The 25,905-nt window shown below is 40.7% G+C and overlaps 1 protein-coding gene across 9 annotated transcripts in view; it reads left to right on the top strand.

Annotated features, from left to right (window-relative positions):
• Positions 1-25,905, top strand: part of kirrel3b (kirre like nephrin family adhesion molecule 3b) — a 164,313-nt gene that overhangs the window by 85,111 nt on the left and 53,297 nt on the right. For all 9 annotated transcript variants that reach the window (XM_005474592.4, XM_019345338.2, XM_013269382.3 and 6 more), the window contains exons 3-4: positions 9,883-10,032; positions 14,889-15,038. In XM_005474592.4, the coding sequence (XP_005474649.1) occupies positions 9,883-10,032; positions 14,889-15,038 (300 nt within the window). The remainder of the gene's footprint in view (positions 1-9,882; positions 10,033-14,888; positions 15,039-25,905) is intronic.

Below are 25,905 nucleotides of genomic sequence, written 5' to 3'. Positions count from 1 at the left end.
GTGTAGCTCGACGTTTCCTCACAAAAAGAACAGAATGTTGGTGTCTGTGTTCCAAAGTTGAGAGCGAACAGTGTGAGTGAAAATATACAACGCAGCTTTGCGAGACTTACCTTGACAGATATGGCGTGCATTTCAGTGGGATGCTGAAATGAGTAAACAGCTCAAAGTGCCCTCGCTGTTGTTCTGTGAGAGCTTTATCATGGATGGGGGAAAAAAAAATCAGAGTATGGTTTATTTATGGAGCATCTTACCAGTTGAAACCCCTCCTCTCAGTGCACCTGTCTGTAAAGATGTCTTTTTTGCTTTGTTTTTTTCTAAACTAGAATAGATGGATGCTAAAAGAAAAAATATATATATATAGAGCGTCATCTACCAATCCGAGGGTCAGTGGATCCATTCCCTGTCTACTGCAGTCTGCATGTCAAAGTACCCTTGGGCAAGATAACCAAACCCCAACTTTCCCCTGATGCATTCTTCAGAGATGCTAGGTGAGGCGCTTAGGTATACAAAATATGAGGGTTGTTGTAAAAGGTGCTTTGAGTGCTCACTTAGAGTAGCAGTGCATATTTATTTGTTAGTGAAGTAACAACTAAAGGCTCTAGCCCTAAAACCTAACCCCTAATCCTTACCTCGCAAAGGTTAACATCGTGTTACTAGGGGTTAGAGCCTTGAAGTGGAATGTGTTAAGCAACTATAATTTTATAGTTACTGTTATAAAGTTAAATCTATTTCCCAATTGGGAACAGATCTGAACCGAATAAATACCTTTTTAGGTTTTTGTTTTCATGGATTATATAAATTAAATGAATTGGAAACCTTTCCTATACACCTCCGAGACACACTGTTCCAAGCATTTTTGTTATATTTTCAAAGCGCTTTGATCCTATCTCTTTATTTAATCACACTCAAACAGATAAAAATACTAAAATAAGTCTTGAAAGTCTAGGTACACTTTTATCTTGTCAGCCCGACAAAATATGAGTTATGGCTGGACAAAAGACAACTTAATGCAGCTTTCTGTCCCTTTGACATATCGTATAATAGAAAAATGTGGCTCTGCCTCAATATATAGTGTATGCCCTATTGGACTAAGACCTTCTCTACACCGCATCCATCAAATCAGCCACCTGAGTCTGTTTCAAATACTCATCATTCCTTAATGAATGTGATCAATCCCAATGTACACCTGCTTTGAACACCCTCCACGGTCCCTTCTCCGGAGTATCCTTTATGAATCATCAAGTGTGTCGATATCCATATTCCGACATCTTTATGTCAGCAACAAGACAATAACAGGGCTGGCCCTGAGCTCTTAAAGCAAACATTTTAACAAAGACTCTAGTGACAGGAGGGTAGTGAAGAGGCTGGAAGCCATGAAGTGGGGAAAAGTGGACACAGAAAGGATATAATGGAGCAGAGAAACAGAAGGGACCCTTCCTGTTCAATCAGGCCCCATCTGAACTCACAAACTCCCTCTCTTCTCCATCTTCCTCACTAATTTGCATCTCTTTTATGTCCCTGCTTCCTATTATGCAAAAGTGCACGCTAAAAAAAGTAGTCCAGTTCACAAAGTGAGTCGCTCCATTTCCCCACACTTTTTAATCAATACCAGTCAGGGTAGGGGGGGTTATGTGGTGTTCAGTTGCATTTATGCTAACTGGAATATTTGAACTGTTCTCTTTGAACTGTAGTTACCTTGGAAACTAGCCCACAGGACTTGTTTTATAACAGTAATTACAATTAGTGGTCAGATGAGGTCTTGAGTTTACAGAACATATAAATACAGAATCTCATATACATCCTATAGGTATAGCGCCCTGCTTTGTGAGCTTTGCCGCATTTCAGAATGCTCACTGGCTGCTTGGAAGCAGCCTTGATGACCTTTACGACCCCTGGCTTGCTTCACATGGATGACTTTTCTAGCTCATTGTATGCAGACTGCCAGGAAAGATGAAGCCTAGAGAAATTTAACAAGCGGTTTGTCGGCTCTGATACTCCACTTTCTGATGCCCATGAAATCCTACTTCTTCTGGCCATGTAGCTGATGATAAAGCGGGCTCCTGCAAGGCCTTCCCGCTGTTGCCATTTGTAATTTTTAGAAGTCATCACTGGGGGCGATACATCTTGATTGTGCCTTGGCAACTGTCATGCTCCACTAATGCACAGTGTGAGAGGGGGCATAAATGCAGAGTCTTCCGGCAGCACTGATGTTTATCTTCCCTGCTTCATGAATTTGCATTCCCATAGACACAATTTACTCATAATGGCAGGCATCACAGCGTAGATAGGCCCAGTGTATTATCAGTCTGTATGCAGTGTTTGTTTTACAAGTGGACAGGCAGGAAAGGGGGATTTGAACATTTTGATGAGGAAGACAGATTGATAGTAATATATGCCTCCTCTAATGGGCTTGATAGAGCTTTATGAAATATTCATCATTGGCTACTATTGTTGTAACGTTGGCAGTTGCGTCTGAGGGATGGCATTTTTATATTAATAAAGTAGCCCATGTAGGACAAGGCTAATGACTCTGAGAAATACTGCGTTATTCGATATCATAGTTCGTATAAAACGGGGGGTTTTCAAAGTTTTGACTACCATGTGCCAGTTTACGAGCAGGGGTATGATTGATGGCATTTCACGAACACGTTTAGCTCGTGTTTGTGAAACGTGTGGTTGGAGAATGGTGGTTTGTGCTGGCTTTTTTTTCATTAGACTTGTTCGTTAATGGTGGCATCTTATTACAGTACTACACTTTAATTCAGCGAGCTTTTTAGAATGACCCATTTTTCACTCGAGACTGATCGATCAAGCAAAGTTCTTGATTTTAGTCACTTGTGGCAGTGAATTCAAAGATTATGAAGTTTGGCTCAATGCTTTTGTCCATATAGCGGACATAAGATGTAGCATGAAGTCTGGATGCTTCATCTTTCCTTCTTGTGCTTGTGAGTCACACAGAATGTTGCGAAGGCTCACCACTGGCCTACAGGTCGCACTTTGAGATCCCTGGGTGTAAAACCTTGAAAGAAAGTGGAATTTCAGTTTTCAGCATCTAACAGGGATGAAAAAAAATCCCATTATTACAGTGAATATCATGTCCCACCCAGAGCAGACTTATGATAGATACTCAGGCAAATATTTGAGGCCTTGTCATTCCTGCTGCTCCCCTCCTCTCTGAAAGTAGATGCTTGTTCACAGTGTCCTTTCTGCCTTTCAGAACGCAAGGAATGCAATTTCTTTTAGAATGCAGCGAGTTTTAAAAAATTATTGGTGTTGCACTTCTCTTGTTCATTGACTGTAGATGTGACCCTTTTCATTGTATCTGCATACTGTACCTTTCTCGCTACTTTCACAGATTTATTTGGAGAGAACTAAAACTATGCATTCTCAGTAACTTTCATCTGCAGAATTAGCACTAAAATAAACGCTAATGTAGTATAGTGTGGTTTGAGGTAGTTTGCACAGGGTGCATTCTGACTGCCAAAATCTATAATGACTCTGTAATTGCCTAATTAAACTCCTACAAAGCCGCTGATCATTTGCAACGAATCAAAAATCACTGGGCAACTTCTGGAATTGTATTGTGAGTAAATTTGATTAGAAGTGATTGAACAGTTGATTGACGTGCAACTTTGGTTGGTTATGTCTGATAATTAGCTGGCACTTTTCCTGCCAAGTTTCTGTCACACATTTGCAGTGACATTGCTTTAACACTTCCAAAATTGGGGTGTGTTTTTCTTTTCACAAATGTCAGAATGCTTTCTCAGCCATTATACGGGACTCACTTTTCACCAATCGAACAGTGATTTTCACAAACGTGGAATGGACTCTTGTAGACGCGGGCAAGACGGATGTCATACTACATATCAACACTGTTGAAATAATATTCAGGCTGTAGATAATTATAGTGCAGATACCAGTGCCATTAGATTTATGTGGAGAGTGAGAGGAATGGAGCCCAGTTGTGGGCTTATGACTAATCAGTGTCTGATGAAGGAGGACATGGAAGTACATTGTATTTGAATTTTTGGGTTTGTTTCTTAAATTCAGTTGCTAGAGCTAAAGATTTAGATAATCAGCATTAATACTGCAGTGGATTTGTGACTCACAACTCCAGCTACTCAAGGCTTTTGAAGTGTTCAGTAATAATTTACAGAGCTTTGCGAAAACAGCAAAATTCAAATCCAGTCATGTGCTTAGAAAATGTACTTCTTTTTTGTGGTCACGGGAATACACTCCATAAGAATCACTTAATTTAGTCACTTTTTCGTCACCCTTCTAACAAACAGCCTGACTGTAATGGCAGCTACCAGTGCATGAGAAGAAGATAAAACGTATCCTCCAGACACTCACTCGCACCTTTTCCTCCTTCCAGTGCTCTTCCACTTCCATGCCACCGAAAACTACCAGCAGAATCTGTGGTCAGTGGCGACCAAATAACAACACATATGAGTAACTCACACACTCCCCCATATTCTGAATCTCTCCCGTGCTTCTAAATTGCTAGTATAAAATGCCCAGGCCAGAGGGGTAATAGTTTTTGATAATGATCCTGGGCTAAGCTTTGGTGCTGTGTGGCCACATGCCGCACAGACAGCATGCTGATTATTTCTCTGAAGTGTGTGTGTGTGTTTGTGTGTGTGCGTGTGTACGCGGATGTGTGTCCGTAATGGTAATTTCCAGGCCTGATTGGCAAAGAGCGATGAAATTGGGGGCAGTTAGCACTGAGGGGAAAATAGTGCTGGAGTGTGTGGAAATGCAGCAGCCGTCCAATGGTAAACAAATTATCTGAAGTGAAATGACAACATTAGGCGATGCAAAGTGCCGGTCCACATTATGAATATGGCTCCATGCTACGTTTTTGACTACCTGTGTGTTTTTTACACCATTTGAAGCAACTGAGCAGTCCTCATAAAAGATCTCTGGCCACCTCACCTTCTTAGGCGAGGTATTCAATCAAAAGCCAGCATGAATCATAATCATTTCATGCGAGTAAACATACACTGTAATTTACTTTGCATTGAATTCATAATAGAAGAATAACAATATGAGGATATGGAAATGCTGAAAACGTCTTTATGTTTTGCCACATGCGTTAAATGCGGATAAATATTGATGAGCTGAGAGGGAATGCTTTGCTTTCTCTGAAACAATCTCAGTTTTTGTTGACAGAGCCGGCTTAGCGAAAGGCGGATGTGAGATAATAGGTGGATAGCTCATGTGAATGATTTGAGCAAACTGCTCAATTTGCCAAAACTAAAGAGCTGTAAAACACTTCTTTATGTGACTTATTGTTTCAGACATTATATGAAAACCAAATAAGTACTTGACTTTTTTTATTCGTCTTCTTAAGTTCTATTCATAGTACAGGCTCGCCGTTGCTGAGTGAGAAAAACCCATAGGGTTGTCTGTTGTCTCTAGCGACAGACAAAAGGTGTCTGTGTCTGCTCTGTGTGCCCACACATTTACAGAACCTAACCCCCGAAGTCAAGACCCATTTGACTCACAGCAAATTGGCATGTCTAGACTCTTTTCCATTTGATTGTATTTAGTTATTTATTTATTCGAGCAAGCTCTCGACTAAACTGTTTTTTTTCTTCTAATAATGTGGATCTCTGGCTCTGTGGGCACCCGAGCCCAGTCCCCCTCCTCCTTTTTTTTCCTGTCAGGAATGAAGAGTTAAGTGAGGGGATTAATTACTAATTGCACTTTTTAGCTATGAAAGCATTCTTCATGAACAAGTGAGGAGAGAAGTTGTCGCTCTGACACGCACATGCCAGGCAAATGAAGACAAAGTAGATTTCGGTGGCTCGGTTTTTTGCCACCACTGTGATGCCCCGATGATGGATACCTCTGGGAAATGTGACAAAGAGTGTTTTTGGTGCAAAGTGGATGGATGAATGAATAGATGCAGCCACATCCGCCTACCCACACATATCATCCCATGTCACTATTGCTGCTGCTCTCTTATGAAGACACATTAGCTGCAAAACCCAGCCAGGCTTTAAATTGAATGAAGGAGGTCACTTTTTTTTAACTGCTTAAGTGATAGGTACAGGCTGGTGCCGGTTAAGTCCTACGTTCTCTTGATCGCTGCCTTGATGGGCCTCTGAGGACACCAGTTTTGCAATGGCAGCATTTAAAAGAAAATGTTTTGAAAGAATACCTTCTGAATAAAGACGGATGAAGTCTCGAGTGTCAAGTCCTAATTTAAAATGAGCAAAGCTGAAATTGCATTCAGGTTCCCACGGGTTTGTGGGTTGTTGTTGTTTTTTTTAGAATAAAACCATCTGTTCTTCACTTAACCTGAGTCTTTGCTGGAGAACAGTTTTGTTGTTTAAGGTTTGCTCAAGCTAAAGCCAAGAATAATCACATTCAGGTTAGGGGTTTTTCTAGCAATTTAGTATTCCAGTGTCAAAGTGTTGTAGATTCATTTTAAGTTAAGATCAAGATCCAAAAGTGGCAGATGTGCTACGTCATGTGTTACACCCAGACTGCTAGATAGTAAACTGTTTGCAGCATTGTCCTTTTGAACAGTCTTTACATTGTCATGCAACACATTGCCACTTCCAGCTTATCTCAACTCTTACAGATGAGCCCTTGTTGACACTTTTTAATGTACTGGGTATGCACAGCGATGTTATCCTAGTGCTCCACTTTGATACTGTTCACGTCTTATGTCAGACATTTGCTTTTGAAATGAATTTAAGTTTTTAACTTAAGTTACATTAAATTAAATTCAAATTAACTTTCTATAACTCTTGGGTCAGGTTATGTCATGGCTATAGTTCAGGAGGTTGAGTAAGTCTACTAACCGGAAGGTTGGTGTTTCATTCTCTGGCTGCTCCAGTCTGCATGTCAAAGTATCCTCGGACAAGACACTGAACCTTCATCAGGATGTGGATGTGTCCGAATGTTAGATAGAAAGAACGTGTGTGTGATAGAGACATGTTGCACTTTAAGTGCTCAAGGTGAGTAGAAAAGTGCTACACAAGAACTCGCCAATCACAGTGACTGAAGGTGCTCAGTGCTCGGTAGTTTAAGAAACAGTTTTAATCAACTGATAAAGTCTCACAGTGTGCATGCTTTTTATAAAGGGCCTCGTGATCCAGAGAGAAAATGTTGAGTTGAAAGATGATGAAAAACCCATTCCGTGTTTTAAGAAAGAACGCATTAATTATTATTTTTAATCAATCTTCAAATACACAGAGGCAAACAGACAAATATTAAATGCAGAAACACACTGTGAACGTGTCCCCTGGGAAAGTTTCTAGATGTTCTAAGTTTCTAAATGTCCCTTTGTAATGTTTCAGGGGATATCTGGACTTAGAACTCATTTTTCAACACCACTGATGGGTGGTTACAACTTCAAAAGTCACAGTGCTTTGAACCGCACGCCTGTCCCAAAGTCACAGGCTGGGCCATAACTTATTTGTGTCACCTGGAAACATTTCAGTTAGAAGACAAATTTGTTGCCCAACTGAGAAGTTAGAATTCAACTATGGAGGTTTCTCCAATATGCAAGATGATTCTCAGTTTTCTGGGTTGTGACTTCTACAACACCGGCAGAGACATCTGATTACAGACTCGTGGTGGGAGTCCTCCTGAAGTCTTTCTACATAGATCTTTGACATACCTACATATTCTAAACTAATGGATTACAAAGTGTGTTAAAATGTGATGCCGGGAGCCAGACTCTATCAAACAGCCACAGGAGCACATTTAACAAAGCATTCTGTTTGTGGAAATTTTCCCAATTAAGCAACACACTAGTACAGCGAGCGTATTTTCCGCTACAGCTGATGTTAACACTCAAAATGTGTGGTGTGCCTCAACATCAAGTAAGTCTACCGGTAATGGGTGGCATATCATACATACCTCATGTGTGGGAGAGAGGTGCGCAGTAACACCTTTGATGACACCTTTAAAGAGACCGTTTTCAGACACAGATGTTTGCATGTTTCTAGGAAAACTAGTCCTTAGATTTAAATTCTTTGTACAAAACAGACTGACATGGCTAATCTTTAATCCACATCCTTACATCCACAGATGTGAGACACGAGTGATTATACGGGGGGTGTAGAAAGTTGGTTTAACAGTAATGCCATAGCTCATCAGATTCAGGGATGTCCTTTGTTAACAATGGTTTTTCTGAACAAGACAGTAGAGCTGTTCAGTTGTGGTCTATATGTTAGAGTCCTTCATCTCTGTGTTCAATGGGTAGCAAAATAACACTGAGATAAGTTCCACACATGGAAACACAGTAAAGGCTGTACAAAGATGTCTGGATCTGAAGGGCAATACGTATGGCGAGATAGAGTCTCACGATGTACATGCTTTTTTTGAAGGGCCTCGTGATCCAGAGAGAAAATGTTGAGTCGAAAGATGATGAAAAACCCATTCCGTGTTTTGAGAAAGAACACATTAATTATTATTTTCATTTCTTTTCCAGTTATGGCGCTAGTGATAGATGGATATCGAAAGGCAACCCTGTACTGGATTGTGTATTCCTTCACAGGGTACATAGGCGAGAGCAAGAATGAATATGAAAAAGTACAATTTCAACGAGTTATCCATCATAGAAATTCAGTTCTAAAGTGAAAAGAAAGATTGCAGGATTCCTCAATTGAATTAAAAATCTGTTTCTTGTACGACAGCAGTCCTCCCTTTGTTTGTGGTTTGAAATCTTGAAGGATAAATAATTCTTTTTGAATATAAAAGCGAGCACATAAGAAAGCAGCGTGATGCAGAGATGCGAGATGAAAACGCTCTTTAACGTCCCACACAGTCTTTGCTCTGTTTATCATCGTAATTGACTACATGCTACTCTTCTGTCAGCTTTTTTTTATTTGCATGTGACTAAGATGAAAAAGTCCATGTGTGAGTGCGCGTGAGCCCCTTTCGGCATTAAAAAACCCAAAAAGCAGCAGTCTGTAAAATATGCCGGCTTTTTGTCAGTACATTGGAAAACCAGGACACTAATGGAGAAAAGGGCTAAAAAAAATCAAATCTAAACAATTGAACTCAGAAGTCTGAAAATAAGAAAACGCTGTGAACAAAACTGAGTAAAGCGAGAGAGCAAGTAACACTTTTCAAACCTTTGCTGCGGTTTGTGCTCCCAAAACAGTCTGAGGGCGTCTGTATGAATGTGTGTCAGTGTGTGTAGGCTTAAGTTGATCGGCAGCCTGCCAGTGTTTTGAACTACACATCAGTACCACTTTGTACCCTCCATTCTGACCCCCCCTTCTACCCCCGTGCGACACACACACACACACAACAGCCTCCCCATTAACACACTCTGCCTCTAATGGAGTTCACTACTCACTACTTTCCGCTTGAACATGCAGTAGAGGAGTGCATCTAATAGTAGTCGCACACAGTTGGACTACATGGGTGTGAGCTTCAGTTAATATATGCCACTAGAGCCTGTGTTGGCAGACAAGATTGTGTTATCTGCTGTGGTGTGTACGGGCCCAGCCCATCTGTACGGTGACATCCTTCATAAATGAACCAAGCCGAACTGTGACGGCTGTCTCTTAGCCTGTGCTTCAGTCCTGTTGCTGCACTGACACCTCTGATGCATGCGCGGTATCTTGCCTCAGTATCATGAATACTGAAAGGATGTGCCACATTTGTATATCACCCTTTAGGCTTCTTTCAACGTGATTCGGCGCGCCTCCCTCTCTCTTCACTCGGTATTTTGCGCGCTGAAAGCAGGTGCTTATAAAAACATCTCTCTTTCCTCCTTCTTTTTTTTGATGTAAACATTTTCTTGCCCTCTTCACTTTACTCGCTTACATTAAAAATAGCGCAGTGATTTAATCTGCTTACAGTTAACCCCTCCCCTTTCTTTTTTCCCTGTTCTTTCTTTTGCTTTTTAAGGGACAGAGGCCATGTTTTCCCAGCAGCCACAGGACCTGGTGGTGGTGGCAGGCCAGCTTGTGACATTACCGTGCAGTATCCCCGGCTATAACGGCGTCGTCCTGTGGATCAAAAACGGCTTGGCGCTGGGTGTGGGCAGAGACCTCTCTGGTAAGCATCTATCCCCCTTGAGCATGTTACCCTGGATTTCTGTGTTGCCCTCTGTTTCATCTATTAATTATACCCTCTAATATAACTGTCATATTCAGATGGCTGCTTTTTGTCATCTCAAGTCCACAAGTGTCAACAAGCTACCCTTTGCCAAACACATGAATCCACAGAGAGATAAAGCAGGGCCCCTAATAGTGTGTTTCATAAAACAAGAATTGCAAGCGTACTAATTGTATCACTCAACATGAACGAGCAAAAAGAAAACTCATTTATGTCACTCTGTTACATGCAAAGTTGAATCTTTCATAGTTTCAAACCAACTGCAGCACAAAATGAGTTGTTGCCCTGGTCTTTGTTGGTGCTTCAGGCTTCTAAATGGCTTTTTGAAGAGTACCTGGTGTCCTCTAATTACACTGCACCTCGTGCATAATTGTCTTAATTGTTTAATTTAGTGCAAAAGTGACTACTGCACTGTCACTTAGTAGCCCGTTGTCAAACCAATCAAAGCTTTGTGTGCTGGCGACCTTGATGAATTTCAAGGAAACGCATCGCTCCTTTTAATAAACCTGAACAACCTTTTGAAGCGCAAAGCTGCTGGATAAGAAAACCCCACAACACCATGTCACTGCTGCATTATTTATTGAAAGGTTCATAAAATTCTCCCGAAACAGAGATTCATTTGAATGTTGCATTACTCTTTAAGGGCACAGTCTTTATTTTAGAGCTCTCTAATTTGCCTCGTGCACGTCTGCTCTGTGACCACTGAGACATCTGAGTTAATTGCGATTCACGGCACAGTGTCACAATATCCAACTGTGGCCATTTTCAAAACAGAAATGTCTCTCGTGATCACCGGCGATTAAATATGTATTGCTCTACAGATTTGAGGTCCTCTACCCTCTGACCTTTAGCAAACGCTCTTTAAAGGCCTTTTCCTGTCACCAGCACGGTCTGTAATTAAACCTCAGTGGCTGACAGAGCCCCAGTAAAGCCATCTTATTCTCTCTTCAGGTCCTTATCAGGCACAGGGGAGGCTGATAGGTAGCTGTAAACAATAGTCCCGCAGTCTTCGAGTCTTCTTTGGAGGAAAAGGAGGCAGACAGGGAAAGTACTTATGATTGCTGGAGATGGAATGAAAGAGAGAGGGAGTAAGAGGGAGCACAATTTTATTTAGGGTCAGAGTGGAGCAGAGATGTTTATCCTCTTCTATTTTATTGATTTAACAAGACAAGACGATCAAGATGAAATCTCATTTCAGGAATGGGTAAAGTCGGAGTAAGGTGGAGAAAAGAGGAAAGAGAGAACGTCGGGTCGTCACACCTAGGAGAACTGCAGTAGATCACTCTTTAACAACGCGTCTGTAAATAATTTCCCAGCCACGGGCAGGATGTAGAAACTCTGGCCTTCTCCATCAGCTCTCTTCTTCCTGTTGTTTGGATGAATAATCAGGCCCGATGTGTAGAGTTTGAGAGTTTAAAAATGTGCACGGTTTCATATAAAGGAGGAATAGATTCCTGTCGGGAGAGGAAAGGTTGCTGAAATCAACCCTATGATACGGACAGGAGCTGAGTGCCTCCTATTGAAGCAGATGACACTTTTTCAAAATAAAGCACTCCACAGCTGTCCCTTTTTTTTTTTTCCATTTTCTTTATTTTTTGCCGCTCCTGCCTACCTAAACAAGTAACGCATGCAGAAGTAAACGAGTGATGGTACATCATTGCAAGATGTACACAAAGAAAGGAAATTGGCAGCTGTATACATAAAAAGTGCGACGAATCAAATGTTGCATGGAGCATTTCAATAATACAGGTCTGCTTGGGTATTCATAGAAAGAAGCTGCGTTGGCAGCGTGATCCGCCTGGGACCTGTTTCCATTCACAGGAGCAGTGATTAAACTGAGAGAACTCTTTCACCATTCAGCGCGAGAAATCATAGCACAAAAGCCAATGATTCCTATCTGTCCCTGAATTTCCTCTTCATTCCCTTTTGTGCCATGCTTTTCCACTCTAATTAAAGAAAAGTGAAGTAGCCCCACAGCAGCTCCACATGCCAGTCAATGCCATGAATATGTATCTGCTGCACAATTTGACGGCGACAATGGGCAGAGCGGCTATAAGTGAATTCTCCCGGTGTGCACGCAGAGCGAGATGGACGGGGAAGTGTTTATATACGTTTTGCCATGCACTTGTGGATATACTCCAGGAGGACGCTTTCTTGAGAAGAGACTGATGGCAGACCTTTAGATGCGAGCAGGTGCTACTCCTGCCTCTCATGAGATCAAATTGAACACTCCGGTCATCTGTTCACAGATGCAGCAAAACCTTTCTCTATCCCCCAGTGCTTACACTGTGTGAAATGTGCTCTAGGTAAATGCCATAAATCACTAGGCCACCCCTCAAGTGTCTGTATAGTTACACGCACACGCACACGCGCACAGTCACCATTGATTCGGCCCAAAGACAAATCCATTCTCCTCTGATGGATTCATTACTCCTTAATGGGCCTATTTTACATTGTTTGCTTTGGGTAACGCGTGGTGTCTTTGAAATTCCCCGAGATCTAAGATCAATGACCCACGTCACATGTGCCGAGGTGATCAGTCTTCATGTGTGTCAGTATAACTTCAGTCACATTGGCAAAATACATGATCAAGGTGCTTATGAGATGACAAAAACACATTTCAGCATGTTTATACTGTTTGGAAATTAGACACATTCTTGTCATTTACTATCCACGGCAAATGCAAATTGCATTCCGTTCGGATTCGGCTAATGCACAGAGATGAAACTGGAACGGAGCCATGTCCTCACACAGCGAAATTATTCTTAGTTTGCCAGAGGCACAGATGAGGTAATTGGCAAGATCATCTGTTTGCGTAACAGAAATTTGCATGCCTCGTACCTTGCCACAATTAAGACGAGCAAAGCGAAGTTGTGAAGTGCATCTTGTTTCCCGGGTGCAGTTAAGGCTTGGCTGTGTAGTCTGCAGTCAACTCAAGGTCACATAATTCAGATTTGCGCAATGATCATTACCCTTGTGATCCAAAATGGCACTATTGCTTTGAATCTCATCAGTGAACATAAAACTGAAGCAAAATGGGTCTCTGGGTGACCTTGTGAACATAATGGTGCATCCTTTCATTTAAGCTTCGGTTTTTTTTACAGTTTTTTTCCTGAGTGTGGAAAAGTAGAAAGCTCCTTTTCAGGCAGTGGTTATTAATACTATTCATGGGAGCTTTTACTTGTGATTGGGCCTGTGTTAACTGTATTTACAGCGGGTTTTTTTTACTGCCATTCCTCCATATGAAACTGAAAGAACGAAGACATTTATCAACTGCGTTCTAAGTATTCCCTCAGAACAGTAGCTGGTGGCATTTTGGTCATCTTGGTTAGCGTGCCACGTCTTTAAACTTCTCCTGTGTCCTCTGCCTGGTTGCACTGCTTACATTTAGGCATTTTTTTGTCCTTTGTTCTTCCCAGTGTATAGACCCACAAGATTAAAAGCTACATGTTGGAAGATGAAATGCAGAGAGTAGTTTAATCGGCTGTAACTCACCCCACCAGCATATAATGAGGCCCACTTCATGCTCTATTAAAGGCTACTGGATTCAATGAAGCAACCATCAGTAATTGGTCTTTGAGCATACGATGGGCTTTTGCAGTAGACAAATTCAAGGACTTAAAAGCTGTTATAAGGCTGCCCAGTCTGTTATGTTCCCTGTGGTTAGTAAAACATATAATCAGAGAGCAAACCCTTTATAGTGATTTTGAGGGATCGCTGAAGTGAAGTTGACTTATAAGGTGGTTGTTATCGGAAAATCCATATTCTGTTCCTAAAAATTTGTTGGTAAGAAGCCCAAACTTTTTTTTTGGAACAAAAATTCCAAGTATGTGAGCAGAAAGTGTGAGGTTTCCTGTTACAATACACAATGTTTGGAGGGCTGGCCTTTTTAAAAGCCTGTCCTTGCTCCCCTGTAAAACTCTCCAATTCACTCCTCAAGGTTCATCAATGATATTTATATAAGCGCTACTGGAGGAAAAAGCAGTTCTCAACTGGAAGTTACTCGCATTTGTGGGAGTTTAATTTGTATAAACACACATTCCCCGTGTATTCCAAGCACTGTATCCACAGTAATTAAAAATACGGAGCATGAAAAAAAAAGACAATCCATCTTAGGAAACGAGCAAATCCAAAAGCATGCGGAATACCCCACAGAGCCGCCCAGTTAAACTCATTCTTCTTCTTGCTCATCTAACCCCATCGAGCGACGCACGCCGCTAAACACTCGCAGTGCACATTTCGATAATAGTTGAAGGTAATTTCTTTAAAACCATCTCTCTTGACTTGTGCAAAATGTCCATGTCTCTTGGATGTTGTTCTCCATTCTTGCCTTATTAAGCTGTAAATCATTTCAGAAAGCTTTGCTGGAACAAGTCAAACTAATTCCTGTTTATAGTTGCAGTAAAAAAAAGAAAAAAAATCATTATCCTGAATTCTTCAGCTACTCATTAAAATTGGCAGGAGTGCTGTAAAAACATGGAAATGTATGAAAATGCATTGTGAGTGAAGTAACAAATTAACATTCAAGCTATGTTCACCTATAAAGTCATTGTAAAATCAGTTTCTCTGTTATCTAAATTACATGCTTTTGCAGCTCAGTTAAAGTTAATATGTTAATGCCTGAACTGTGAAAGGTAACAAAGCAACAATTGTTTTCAGTGTTTTCTTTTTTCTTCCTTTTTTTACAAAATGGATTTGTTATTAAAAGCTTTAAAAAAATAATCATTTTATCATCTTGCTTTTGGCGAGTGCACAGTATTTTGATTTTCAAATGGACAAATGTGTTTGCACTGCAGGCTACCCTCGTTACACGGTGACTGGCAACCATGGTTCAGGGGAGCATCATTTGCAAATCCAGCATGTTGAACTGACGGATGATGCAGTGTTTGAGTGCCAGGCGGTTCAGGCTGCCATGAGGTCCCGTCCTGCCCGCCTCACTGTTCTGGGTAAGTCAACACTGAGCACACGGCAACTCCAAACAAACCCACTGTACCAGTGCCAGCAGCCTCCAATCACCGGATTGCAAATGGCTTGTGGAAAAAAACAAAAAAAAGCACTGGCTTCTCTCTTTTTAATCTGTCAACTATCAGTTCTTAACTTAGGGAAATGTGTGATGCCGTTAGATCAAAGTAAACATCTTTGTTCCATTTATTTGATACAATAGTGTAATAACAGTGTTGTATATGTATTAAATCCAAGTATTCTTGAACCTAAGCACTGGATAGAAGCACCACCACAGCTCAAAGCACCACTAACAAATTCAATGCTTAAAAAGGTTGTAGGGTTGTTTTTTTTCTTCCCACTTTCCAGCAACAAATCAAAACTAATATGTCATGTGATGTTTTCCAAAACACGATAAAAAATGATGTTGGGAATCTTGAAAAGAAAAGATAATCCTTTATTTAAGCTTTTGAAAAGGAATCAGGAATCCGTGATAACTTTTTCCCATTTGGCAGACAGTGTCAATATGACGAAACTTTTACAGAACCTTATTTCCACTTTAATTTCCTTCCTCGGCATGCAGCCTCCATTTCCATTATTACCATAAGCTTGAGAGGTGACAGGCTCTTAATTAAACTTTATTGGGTTATCATTCAGTGTTTTCATTTCTGCCTTATTGGGTAGCTCTAGTCCAACCTCTGGCTCACGTCTCTTACTCGGGTCTTTCAAGCGTTCTTCCCTTAACCTTCCTCAGTAGGTGAGTGCTGAATAGATAACTCAAGTCGGTGGCAGAGCAAGAGAGCAAAGGAAGGAATGAGTGAAAAGAGTGGGGAATTTGTGGGATGTCTGACGCCCGCTCCTCACCACCAGCGACTCATCCGCCATATTGATCCAGCCTAATGAAAAGTGAAACTAACGATTTTGTAGGGGAGAAAACAGAAAGAGAAAACGAGAGAGGGGAAGACAAATTGCAGCATAATGTTTCTCTGGCAGCACAAGCCCCCTCCCTGCAAATGGATATAAGTGAATAATTATGGATACTTCTTCAGAGTTTAAAATGTCTGGTGTGACTGCACTTTTCCCATCATCTATTGCTTTCCTTATTAGGCTGCATGTTCACATCTTTCAAAGTTCAGATGCTCTAACATCGAGCTTTTCTTAGAAACTTTGCAATCAGACCTCACACTCAGGGGACATTAGGGGAAAAAGAAAAAAAGCCCGACAGGCAATTCAAGATGTTACTGCTGGACGCAATACCCATTTTAATGCATGATTCTGCTACATCTGCAAACAGATTAAACTTCCACTTTGGCTTTTCAAGCAACTTTATTGAATCATAACACCGGCCTCCCACTGAAAGGTTCTACAGTCTAGAGCAGGGATCTCAAACTCGTGGCCCGGGGGCCACTTGCGGCCCACGTCACCCCTAGTGCGGGCCGTATATTGACGTGAAGAAATATAATGCGATTTGGCCCTTGAAGTTACTTTTTTGTTAGGGTAGACTTGCTTGTTGTTGAGTGCAATGTTAAAATAAGTTCTTTAAAAAGCAACAATGGATTTAATATGAGCAGAGAGTACAAACATGTCGAGGGATTGGCTGTGTTAGTTCAGTGAGAGAGTTGTTTGAAAAGAAAATAATTTTCACTTGCAGTCAAAAGCTAATGTGCACACTTATGTCTGCATTTTTATTTTGTTAAATAGGAACAAAATGATAGCAGAAGTGCTGCCACGTGTCCGGCCAGAAAGAGACTAACAACTTGTTTATTTGGTAGTTCAATGAAAGGCTTCAGTTAACAGTGAGAAAAACAATTGCGTTCACGTTTGCAGTTTTGTGTTGTTACACAATAATTGAAATGTAAAAACACAAACAAAACACTACATTTTCAGAAATATTTGTGGGTGTTTCTTGTTTGTTTGTTTGTTTGGTTGTTGTTGTTTTTTTGTACTACTTGAACACTAAAGAGGCCCTCCAATGAGATGACAGTGCCAGCAGTGGCCCACAGCTCATTTAAGTTTGAGACCCCTGGTCTAGAGTATGGAGAAAAAGGTCTGTATTAACTCAGTCACGGTTTTTATCACTCACTCATTAATATATAACAACAATTAGTAATGTCTTGATGCATGCTCAATCATCTAGGTAAGAAAATCCCAAAAAAGTTGATTCAACTTTTTGGAACAATTAGTAATCCACAGCTCTTTTCAACACATTACTGGAACACAGGATTCAGTTGAGGCATAAATTAGTCCAAAAACTAATAAATCCCCATTTGTAAAAATGGCACCACTGAGCATGCTGGGTAATGCTAGCTAGCTGGCTTGTTAACATCTGGCATGGGCATGTCTAAACTTCCCTTTCTTCCCTGTCTTTGAAAAAGGTTGTTGCTCCAGTCAGGTTTTAGAGCAAACCAAAGCCCAGAGTTGGCTCTCAGAGTGATGAATAATTTGCTGGTTGCTGCTGATGCTGGTAAATCCTCTATTTTAGTTTGATTAGAGCTGAGTGTTGCGTTTGTGGATCACTGCATTGCATTGAATTGTCTCCAACAATTCAATGCAATTCACATGTCTGAACCAACATAGTCAACCTTGTCCATGTGCAGTAGTCAGACACCTCACCAAAACTAAAATAAATAAATAAAAGGTTTATTGGTTACCTATTAATATTAACTGATCTTAAGATTTTAATAATGTTTTTCAAGGCCAGCTCTGGGCTCACACCAAAGTGTGTCTCAGATCTTCTGACACTGCGCCCGGTCGTAACCTGAGGTTCTCGGCCAAGGCTGTGCTGGCCATCCCACAGTCTCGGCTCAGGACCAAGGGTGACTGAGCCTTTTCTATCAGGGCACCCACTCTTTGGAACAACCTCAGCGAAGAGATCAGATTGGCAAGCTCTTTATCGCCTTTTAAATCCCTCTAAAGACATATTTTTATACGCTGGCTTTCTCTGTGCTTCCACTTTGAGTTATTTGTTTGGTGTCTTTTATAATGTTTTATCATCTCTTCCTTCATTTTTTATAATCTTTATTATTTTGTATTTGTTTTTAATTTACCAGTTTTTTCCTCTTTTTTCTTTTTTTAAAAAATTCATTACTTTTAATATTGTTGTGCTGCCAGCTTTTCTTTATGATTATGTATTATTACTTTAATAGGATGCTAAACACCACTTTGTTTAGCCTTAGTAGTCTTGGAAATTTTCAAGGTAAAAGCTGCCTTCAGTGAAAGGATGCTCATATGGGAGCAAACGGTTGCCATAAGCAGTGGATGCAAATATTTTTCTACTTTCAGTTTTATCCCCCCCCCCCCGTACTCCATGTGGCCGAATCTTGGCATATTCCAAGTAAATTAAAGCAATAAAGCACTATTTGCTAACCCTGAAGTTTCAACCGTAAGCAGCACACAGCAGCGAGAAAGTGCAGCATTTGGGTGAACTGTATTATCTTAGCTAATAAGCTACGAGAAAGGGAACACCTTTATTCGTATTTGACTTATTGAGAGCGAGAGAGTTTATCATACCTCCCCATGAGCCTGAATGGTAGGTGTTTGTTTAATCCCCTGCCAAGCTCAATGACTCCACAATGCGCTGCCAGGGAGAACTCCAGGCTGATCTACACACAAGGTAATGGAGGAAATATATGCAAGGCCTGTGTCACTGCAAACTCCTAGCTGTCAATTACTTGCCAGCGGTGACAGAGTGTGTCTATCGACTTGGAAGGCAGCTACGGCCACACGCACGCCTATATGCGCGCACGCAGGCACAAATACGGCGCATAGGCATATATGCATTATGCTTAAATGCATCCTCACACCCACCAGTGCGCACACACACGCACACAAAGTCTTCCATCTCCAAACTGACAGCAGAATAAATCTAAAGCTCTCCTCTCCATCTTTTATAATTCAGTTTCAGCCCATATACATCCATGTGCCATGTCAGAGTAACTTCTCGACACTTAACTTTGATATCTTTGGAAACACAGAACACAAATATTCATACTGCTAAAGAATAAAGTTGCATGTTTCAAGTTTTCTGTCTTTTTTCTCTCTTTGCTTTTCACTGAGTTTGGCCTTGTAAGAAATACACATGTAAACAACCCACCCGTTCACTAGAAAAGGGAGCGAAAGCCTTTACTTCACTCTTATTCATTTCAGCCAATAATTAAATGGGGAAGAGTAAGGAGGTTAAAAAAAGACTGACTACATCAACATTTATAAACGGTAATGAAGTCCCTTCATCGAAAAGCTTTGGCAACTAAATGGATAGTGAGCTTAAGAGTTTGCATGGCTTGCAGGCTTACTCTCAGATGCCAAAGGAGAATCAAGGTCTTGTGAATTAGTCATGAAGGAAGAGAATGGAGGGTTTCAGGTCCAAAAAAGACCCCTGAGGCTAATTATATCCCTTGCAGCTAGTTGGCACCTCTCCAGACCTTTGCTCTAATCTTTCTACCTTTGGTTGGGGACCGGTGGAATGAAAGGAAGTTGGATCGCTGTTGTTTGATTAAGGTCTTTGGCTGAAAAACTTATCTAAGGTGTTTGGTTTATTTTAAATTAACTGGATTGTGGTAATCCTTTACACAAAAGAAATATGCTTTTAATGAATTGTAGTGCCATTTATTGACGGACATTGCTGTCATTTTAGTCTTTATTTTAAGTGGGCTTTTTTGTCACCGTCTGCATTTACTCACGCCTTTTTTTCCCAGTCACTTAATGAACCCTTCCTACTTAATGGACAGCCTTGAATTCCTTTAATTAGTTAGTTCTCTTAATTTTGAATCCTGTCTTAAAAGGACACACAGTTAATTTGTAAGCTTTTTGTACACTGTTCACTGTTGGCTGTTCATTAAAATTTACTAAAGATAAACTCAAAAGATAAAAAATGCCTGGCCACTAGGACCAATATTGTTTATTTATCATCACCAGCTATTCTCAAGTATCTTTTTGATCATCCATTAACCTTGATGAGATTATATTTTGGCTTGAAGCATACATATAATGACAGGAGATCTTTTAAGATGTCGACGTTATCTGGAGGAAATAAAAAGGAGTTACAAAGCTTTTTGTGTAGTAGAAAATAATCCCCCATTCAGAAAAGTTGCATCACTTATTGTGTAACACTGGTGTCTCTGGATATCACAGTTCTTAACTTTTGTTTATTATGTACCATATGTAGCAAATAATGTCAAAAAATTGGTACTCAGATGCTAAACGGATCCTGAAACGAACAATGGGATCACATACTCATTTGTAACAGTATTGATACCAGCAGTGCTGTCGTCGCCTCCTCCAGCTGACACACAGCTTCACACAGCAGTGGTGCAGACAGACAGGCACAGAGCCCCTCCTCTCACTAACAGCTGAACACTTAAACAGTAGCGCAACAGACTCAGCGAAGCAGCTCAAAGACTGACACCCCGATCTTTATGAAGAAAGGCTGGGGTGCTGTGTTTCTTTTAATGTAACAGATTGAAGCAGAGAATAGTCTCCCAGCAGCTAGACAGAAAATGCGACAGCCTACCTTAACAGCTCTATTTGATCGGCAACAAAAACATGGTGGCAAGCCACCAGAAGCACAGGAAATTAACATGGCTATAGCTGAGCTGTGCACGGATTGGTATTCTTCACATCTATTTAGCCTTTTCTGTTTTTTGTATGTGTTGATAATAGTACTGAATATCTTTCCAAGTGCTGGTATCAAGTTTGAAATGTTAGTATTGTGACAACACTTTATTGTACGGTTTATCCAATTGTGCTTAAATTGTTGTCTGAGTGTGCAATAAGATACATTTTTGTCCTTTTTTTCTCGTGATATAAGCTTTCTTATTAATCTTGCACATTTACGCATCAGCATTTCAACATTTACAATTAAACCATATGTGGTTGGTTCACTTATGGAAGAACCATGTATGTGCAGTTGGTGCAGCGGTTGAAATTCAAAGCCCCGCAGAAGATCTTTGGAAATGAAAAGCATTCATAAATACAATATTACGCTGGTCGTCTGACAAACATAATTGATAGCATGCCATTTGAATGAACCATTGTGTGCAAGATATTTGTTTTCCCTTTCCTGCATTGTTAATGTTTTGGGCCCATGCTTCAGCAACAATATTCATGTACACAAAAGCCCAAGGGTATCTTTTGTTATTGTTGTTTTCAACTGCCAAAGCTGAATCAGCCATTTCTGTGGATAAGTCTGAATTCATTATTTCTCAAGGATCACACTGCCATCTTTTTAGTAATGGAAATGAACTTTGAGGGCAGGGCTAAAAAAAAGAAAAGAAAAGAAAAGAAAGCTACTGTAGAATTAGAAGTTTTCATGCTGAAAAAACCCACAAACTATCACAAATAGTTCATTAATGTGTGTTTTAGCTTCAAGTGCTGCCTTTGAAGTATGTTTCAGTAAGAAAGTCTAAGGGGAAGTTTATATAGAAAACATGTATTTTCTGTATTAGATGCACGTGATCTTTTTTTTTAAAGACTTTTAAAGACTCTGCTTTTTCGTTTTTCATTAAAGGTTAAAGTTACAGTCACCGAAGTCAGCCATATCAGTATCCTTCTTACCGGATACTGCTGTTTGAGCCACATTTTAAGGAACCCTTATTAAATTTTTTGCAGATTTCCTTGTAAGTAACCAATTTGTCTTTTACAAAAGGTAATTTAACCCTAGCCAAGCATCTCAGTAGTATAATGAGAGATAAGGTGTCCTAAGCGGCAGTCATTCTGGGAGAAAACTTGACTGTAACATTCACATTACACTGCCTTTTCTGCAACATGAGATGGGACAATAACTACATCTATGGTATCAGAGGCAGTGAGCAGGTGTGCGATTATGGCAGACAGGCTGTATGTAGGATGTTTGGTTTTTTGTTGGGTTTTTTTTTCCTTCTCAGCATTTGAACAGAAGGAGAAGAAATGACATGAATTCATGCGCCGCGAAACAACAGTACCAACTGTGTACAGGTGCTGAGCTAATTTGAATGCACCGCACTACTCAGCGAGTAGGTTTTCTTCACTTGACTATAATTCTTGTCAGCAAACTAATGATTGGCTTGAGAAAATATAACAACAAGGGCTGATAACCAGAAGCCAGAAATTTTGAATGAAACATTTTTACTTAACTGTGGGTTGGAACTTGGATTTTGACCTTGCCTAACCCCCACACCACACTCCTTAAATTCAAACATACATACATAATACACACGTAATTATAGAGCACAACTCAGCTGGGTGGTGAGAAGCGATGTCAGCACCCTCCCAATCTGTGGAGAGCAGCTTAGGGCTGCACATGGCTGCGCTGTGACGGAGCAAGCAGTGCACATCTCTGACAGCTCTGGCATCAACCCACTCCTCATCTCATCTTCATCCTTCCTTCCCTCCATTTTATTTGGCAGTGTTCGCAGAGATCATGATGCCGACTCGCACTGTGTTTCTACACTGTACCTATTAAAATTTAGCGAAAATTAGTAAGTTTGGGCCTTTTGATCATCTCTCCTTACTGTCCCATTGGTGTCCAGCTGCTTTCTTCCTCTACCTCTCTCTTTGCTCTCTTTACTCTTCTTTGTCTTTTCTAGCAACTTATTATTTCATATTTCCACCATGGCGCCATGGATTTTCTACAAATCAGTGCTGTGCTGTTGTTTTTGCAACTGCAATCTGCCATTTTTCTCTTATTTTCCTTTTCATTTCATTTTTATTCACTCTTATTTGTTCTCCTGTCTCATGCATGTGCACACTCATGGCTGAAGATCTTCTGGCTTCCAAACAGATGTACTATGACAGCACTTGAAGAGGGCCGGTGATTTGGGCCAGTGAGCCACACATGTCTCTTGTATCCACCCTGCGCTGGGTATTCCTCCCTTCTACTCTTCTGTTTTTCCTGATCTGTCTATCACAAACTCTGCAAGCTGTCGCGGCAGGGTGACAGGCAGCCCGTGCAAGTATTCTTCTGGAATAGACAGGAAAGTCAGGAATCACATTGATGTTCAGGACACGTCCGCCGAAGCACAGCTAACACGTTGCCAGCCTTCCCCTCCCCTACATCGTCCAGCCACCTTATGTGGAGCTCTCTCATTCATTTGCCTCCAAATTGCTTTTCCTCCTTGCTCGCACTCCTGGAAAGCTGGGGTGCTCACAAGATTTCATTGGCTGCTTTGGAGGACTTCTCCCAGTGCTGGTTTCCTAAAAACTCAGCAGGATCAGCACGAGCCAACTCTAGTGCATGCTATCACATAAATTCAAGCTTTATGTCCAGTGTTTGGATATTTCATGTGTATCATGAGACAAAAGGCAGATTTATGATCCCCTGGGTTTATTCAAGCCCCTGTTGGAGCTGACAGACTTACTGCTTTTCACTGTTAATTACACATCAATATGCTTTGGTCTAATTGATTATACACTACCAGTAAATGATCTCACTGAATTCTATGTTTTTCTGACATCGCTGTCTGTTTTCACTCACTCTGATGGAAGGTAGGGCATGTAGTCAGACATTTATAGCGATGCGAAGCACATAAATGAATCCCGAGCCTTATGAAGCATCAGATGAGGTAAATGAATGTGAGTTTTGACAGAGCAATTTGAATTTATCCCAGAAATAAATAAAAGGCTCCTTAGAACCCACTATGACATTTATGATCTGAAGCCACCGGATCAAAACACACACTCAAATCAGGCCCAAAGAAAGCAAATGATGAAAGTAATGAACTGGCTGTATCTTACAGTTATTCTTTACCTAAATCTTGAGCTGCAGCCACTGCCAATGCTGCATGTTTGATTAATACGTGCGTAAAACAAACCGCTTCGTGGCTATTCAGCAATCAGTCGTCTGCTTATTTGTATAAAACGTGTAATCACCGAAATACCTGCAAAAGTTGATGTCTGTGTGAATTCACGCCAGCAAATTTGCACAGACGAATGCAAATTTGAGAAAGCCTTGAAAGGGATTAAATTATTATCCTCGAAAAAAAAAAAAATGGACAGAGTGGAGCAGAGTTTGCAATGAGTCAGCCCTGTAATTAAAGAGGAGTGATCAATCTGTACCACTGACCACACTTATGCCAAGTCCATCGAATGGCTGCAGTAAAGAGCTAATTTAGAACCATTAGGGACTGCCGAGTTTGCAAACAGCCCAGTAATGATGATGGCTGATTCAAGTTCAAGGCTTGGCCTCTGTATAACTGTCAGACCTGGCAGTCATAAGGCAATATCAGTGAAAGATCTTAGATGAAGAGAAAGATCTATTTTAATCATATTTTTTGGTCATTTATATATTCAATGAATGCTAGGTTATTGGTCAGATGTTCCCATTTCCTCTGCGCTCAAGTTTAACTGCCTTTTTGTTTTGATTAGAACATTCCCCGTGCTCCTTTAGTGGCGATGATCACAAGTTGTGGCTTTTTTTTATTAACACAACCAGCAGTTTCAGCCCAGGCTGTCACAAACTGTCTCCATATTGACACACTCTGCATAAGACCTCAAACACTGTGAAGGACAGAAAGATACAAAGGTATGCTGGATGGAGGCAGCCAGGCATGTCCTTCATCTCCTTGTTATATTCACCATTTACCCTTTGTGTTTTTCTGGCAAGCATCCCTCCAGAGAGACATGACCTGAAACCGTACCCAGAGTGCCGTTTTCGCTGCGACTCCCTCTTCCATGTAACGCCACTATGCATGAAATCATAAACTCCTCTTGCACGGTCCACCTCTCAGAGGAATACGTAAAGCTGAATAATAAACAACTGGGACTATAAAAAGGTCAAAAGGGTCCATACAGTTACTTACTAAAACAGCCTGGGAGAGTATAACAACACTCATTAGTAGAGTCACCCTACGACCCTAGCTGAGCACCTATTTACAGGAAACTGATTTGTTTGAACGTGTGCAAGAGAGGAACGTTTCCTTGAACGTTACGCAAAAGACCTTTTATGTGAGACTTCTAATCAGTTTAAGCTTTATATCACCTTACATGAATGTGTGGTATTCAAGCTCGAGTCCATCACTTGCGAGAAGGTGCAGATAATGACTTGATCACAGCTTTATGGGAAAACACAGAGATGTACATCCCTGGGAAAAAAGAACTACATAAACATTTCTAAAGGAACCAAGAGTAATGGAACAGCACATGTTCACAACAAGGAAACCTCTGAATAGGTGTGCTAAGAGAAAGACACCACAACTTCAACTAGGCCGCTGTAGCATGTTTTAAACAAACAGCAAAGTCTCTCTGAACGAAATGAAGGAAAGAGCGCGGTATGGGGCTCGCTGAGGGAAAATTAGACATTTTTGTGAAATTAAAAAATGTTTTGACCTGAAGTTTAGGAGAGGTATGACCGAGCATCAGAATGATTGAATGACCAAGTGAGCGGTTTGACCTCAGCATAACCAGTTGTTGTGCCATGATTCAGAACATTTAAAAAAAAAAAAATTTAAATCAAGGTGTCCCTGATATAATGATGAACTGGGACTGTTTTGTATGGGAGAGTGGACCAAAAGCTTCCCTATCATTTTTAAATCCATTAGCAGCTAACATGAGTCCTGATCGAGGTTGTTGCTGCTGCTGTTGTGATGATTAGCGAAAGAATCTTGGCAATTCCTAATAGCTCTTATATCCCCTCTCCATATAAAACCTTCTTGCTTGTCATTTAATTAATGTTTCAGTCATATGTGCAAAGGAACACTGCCAGCAAACCAGTAGGTTTGTATTTTTGCAATCAACAGTCAAAATGCCATCACTGAGCCTCACTTTTTTTTATTTATTGACAGATGGGAGAGCTTTCTGGAATAGTCCAGGCTCATAATGCCTTTTTTCAGTCTCTTATTCTCTCAAACACATGCTGAATCTCTATTCTTAGCAAAAGAATAAACTAAAGTGATCTTTTTG

The sequence above is a fragment of the Oreochromis niloticus genome, linkage group LG14 (assembly GCF_001858045.2).
Source record: "Oreochromis niloticus isolate F11D_XX linkage group LG14, O_niloticus_UMD_NMBU, whole genome shotgun sequence".
Taxonomy (NCBI): Eukaryota; Metazoa; Chordata; class Actinopteri; order Cichliformes; family Cichlidae; genus Oreochromis; species Oreochromis niloticus.
This window is presented reverse-complemented; position numbering and strand designations above follow the sequence as displayed.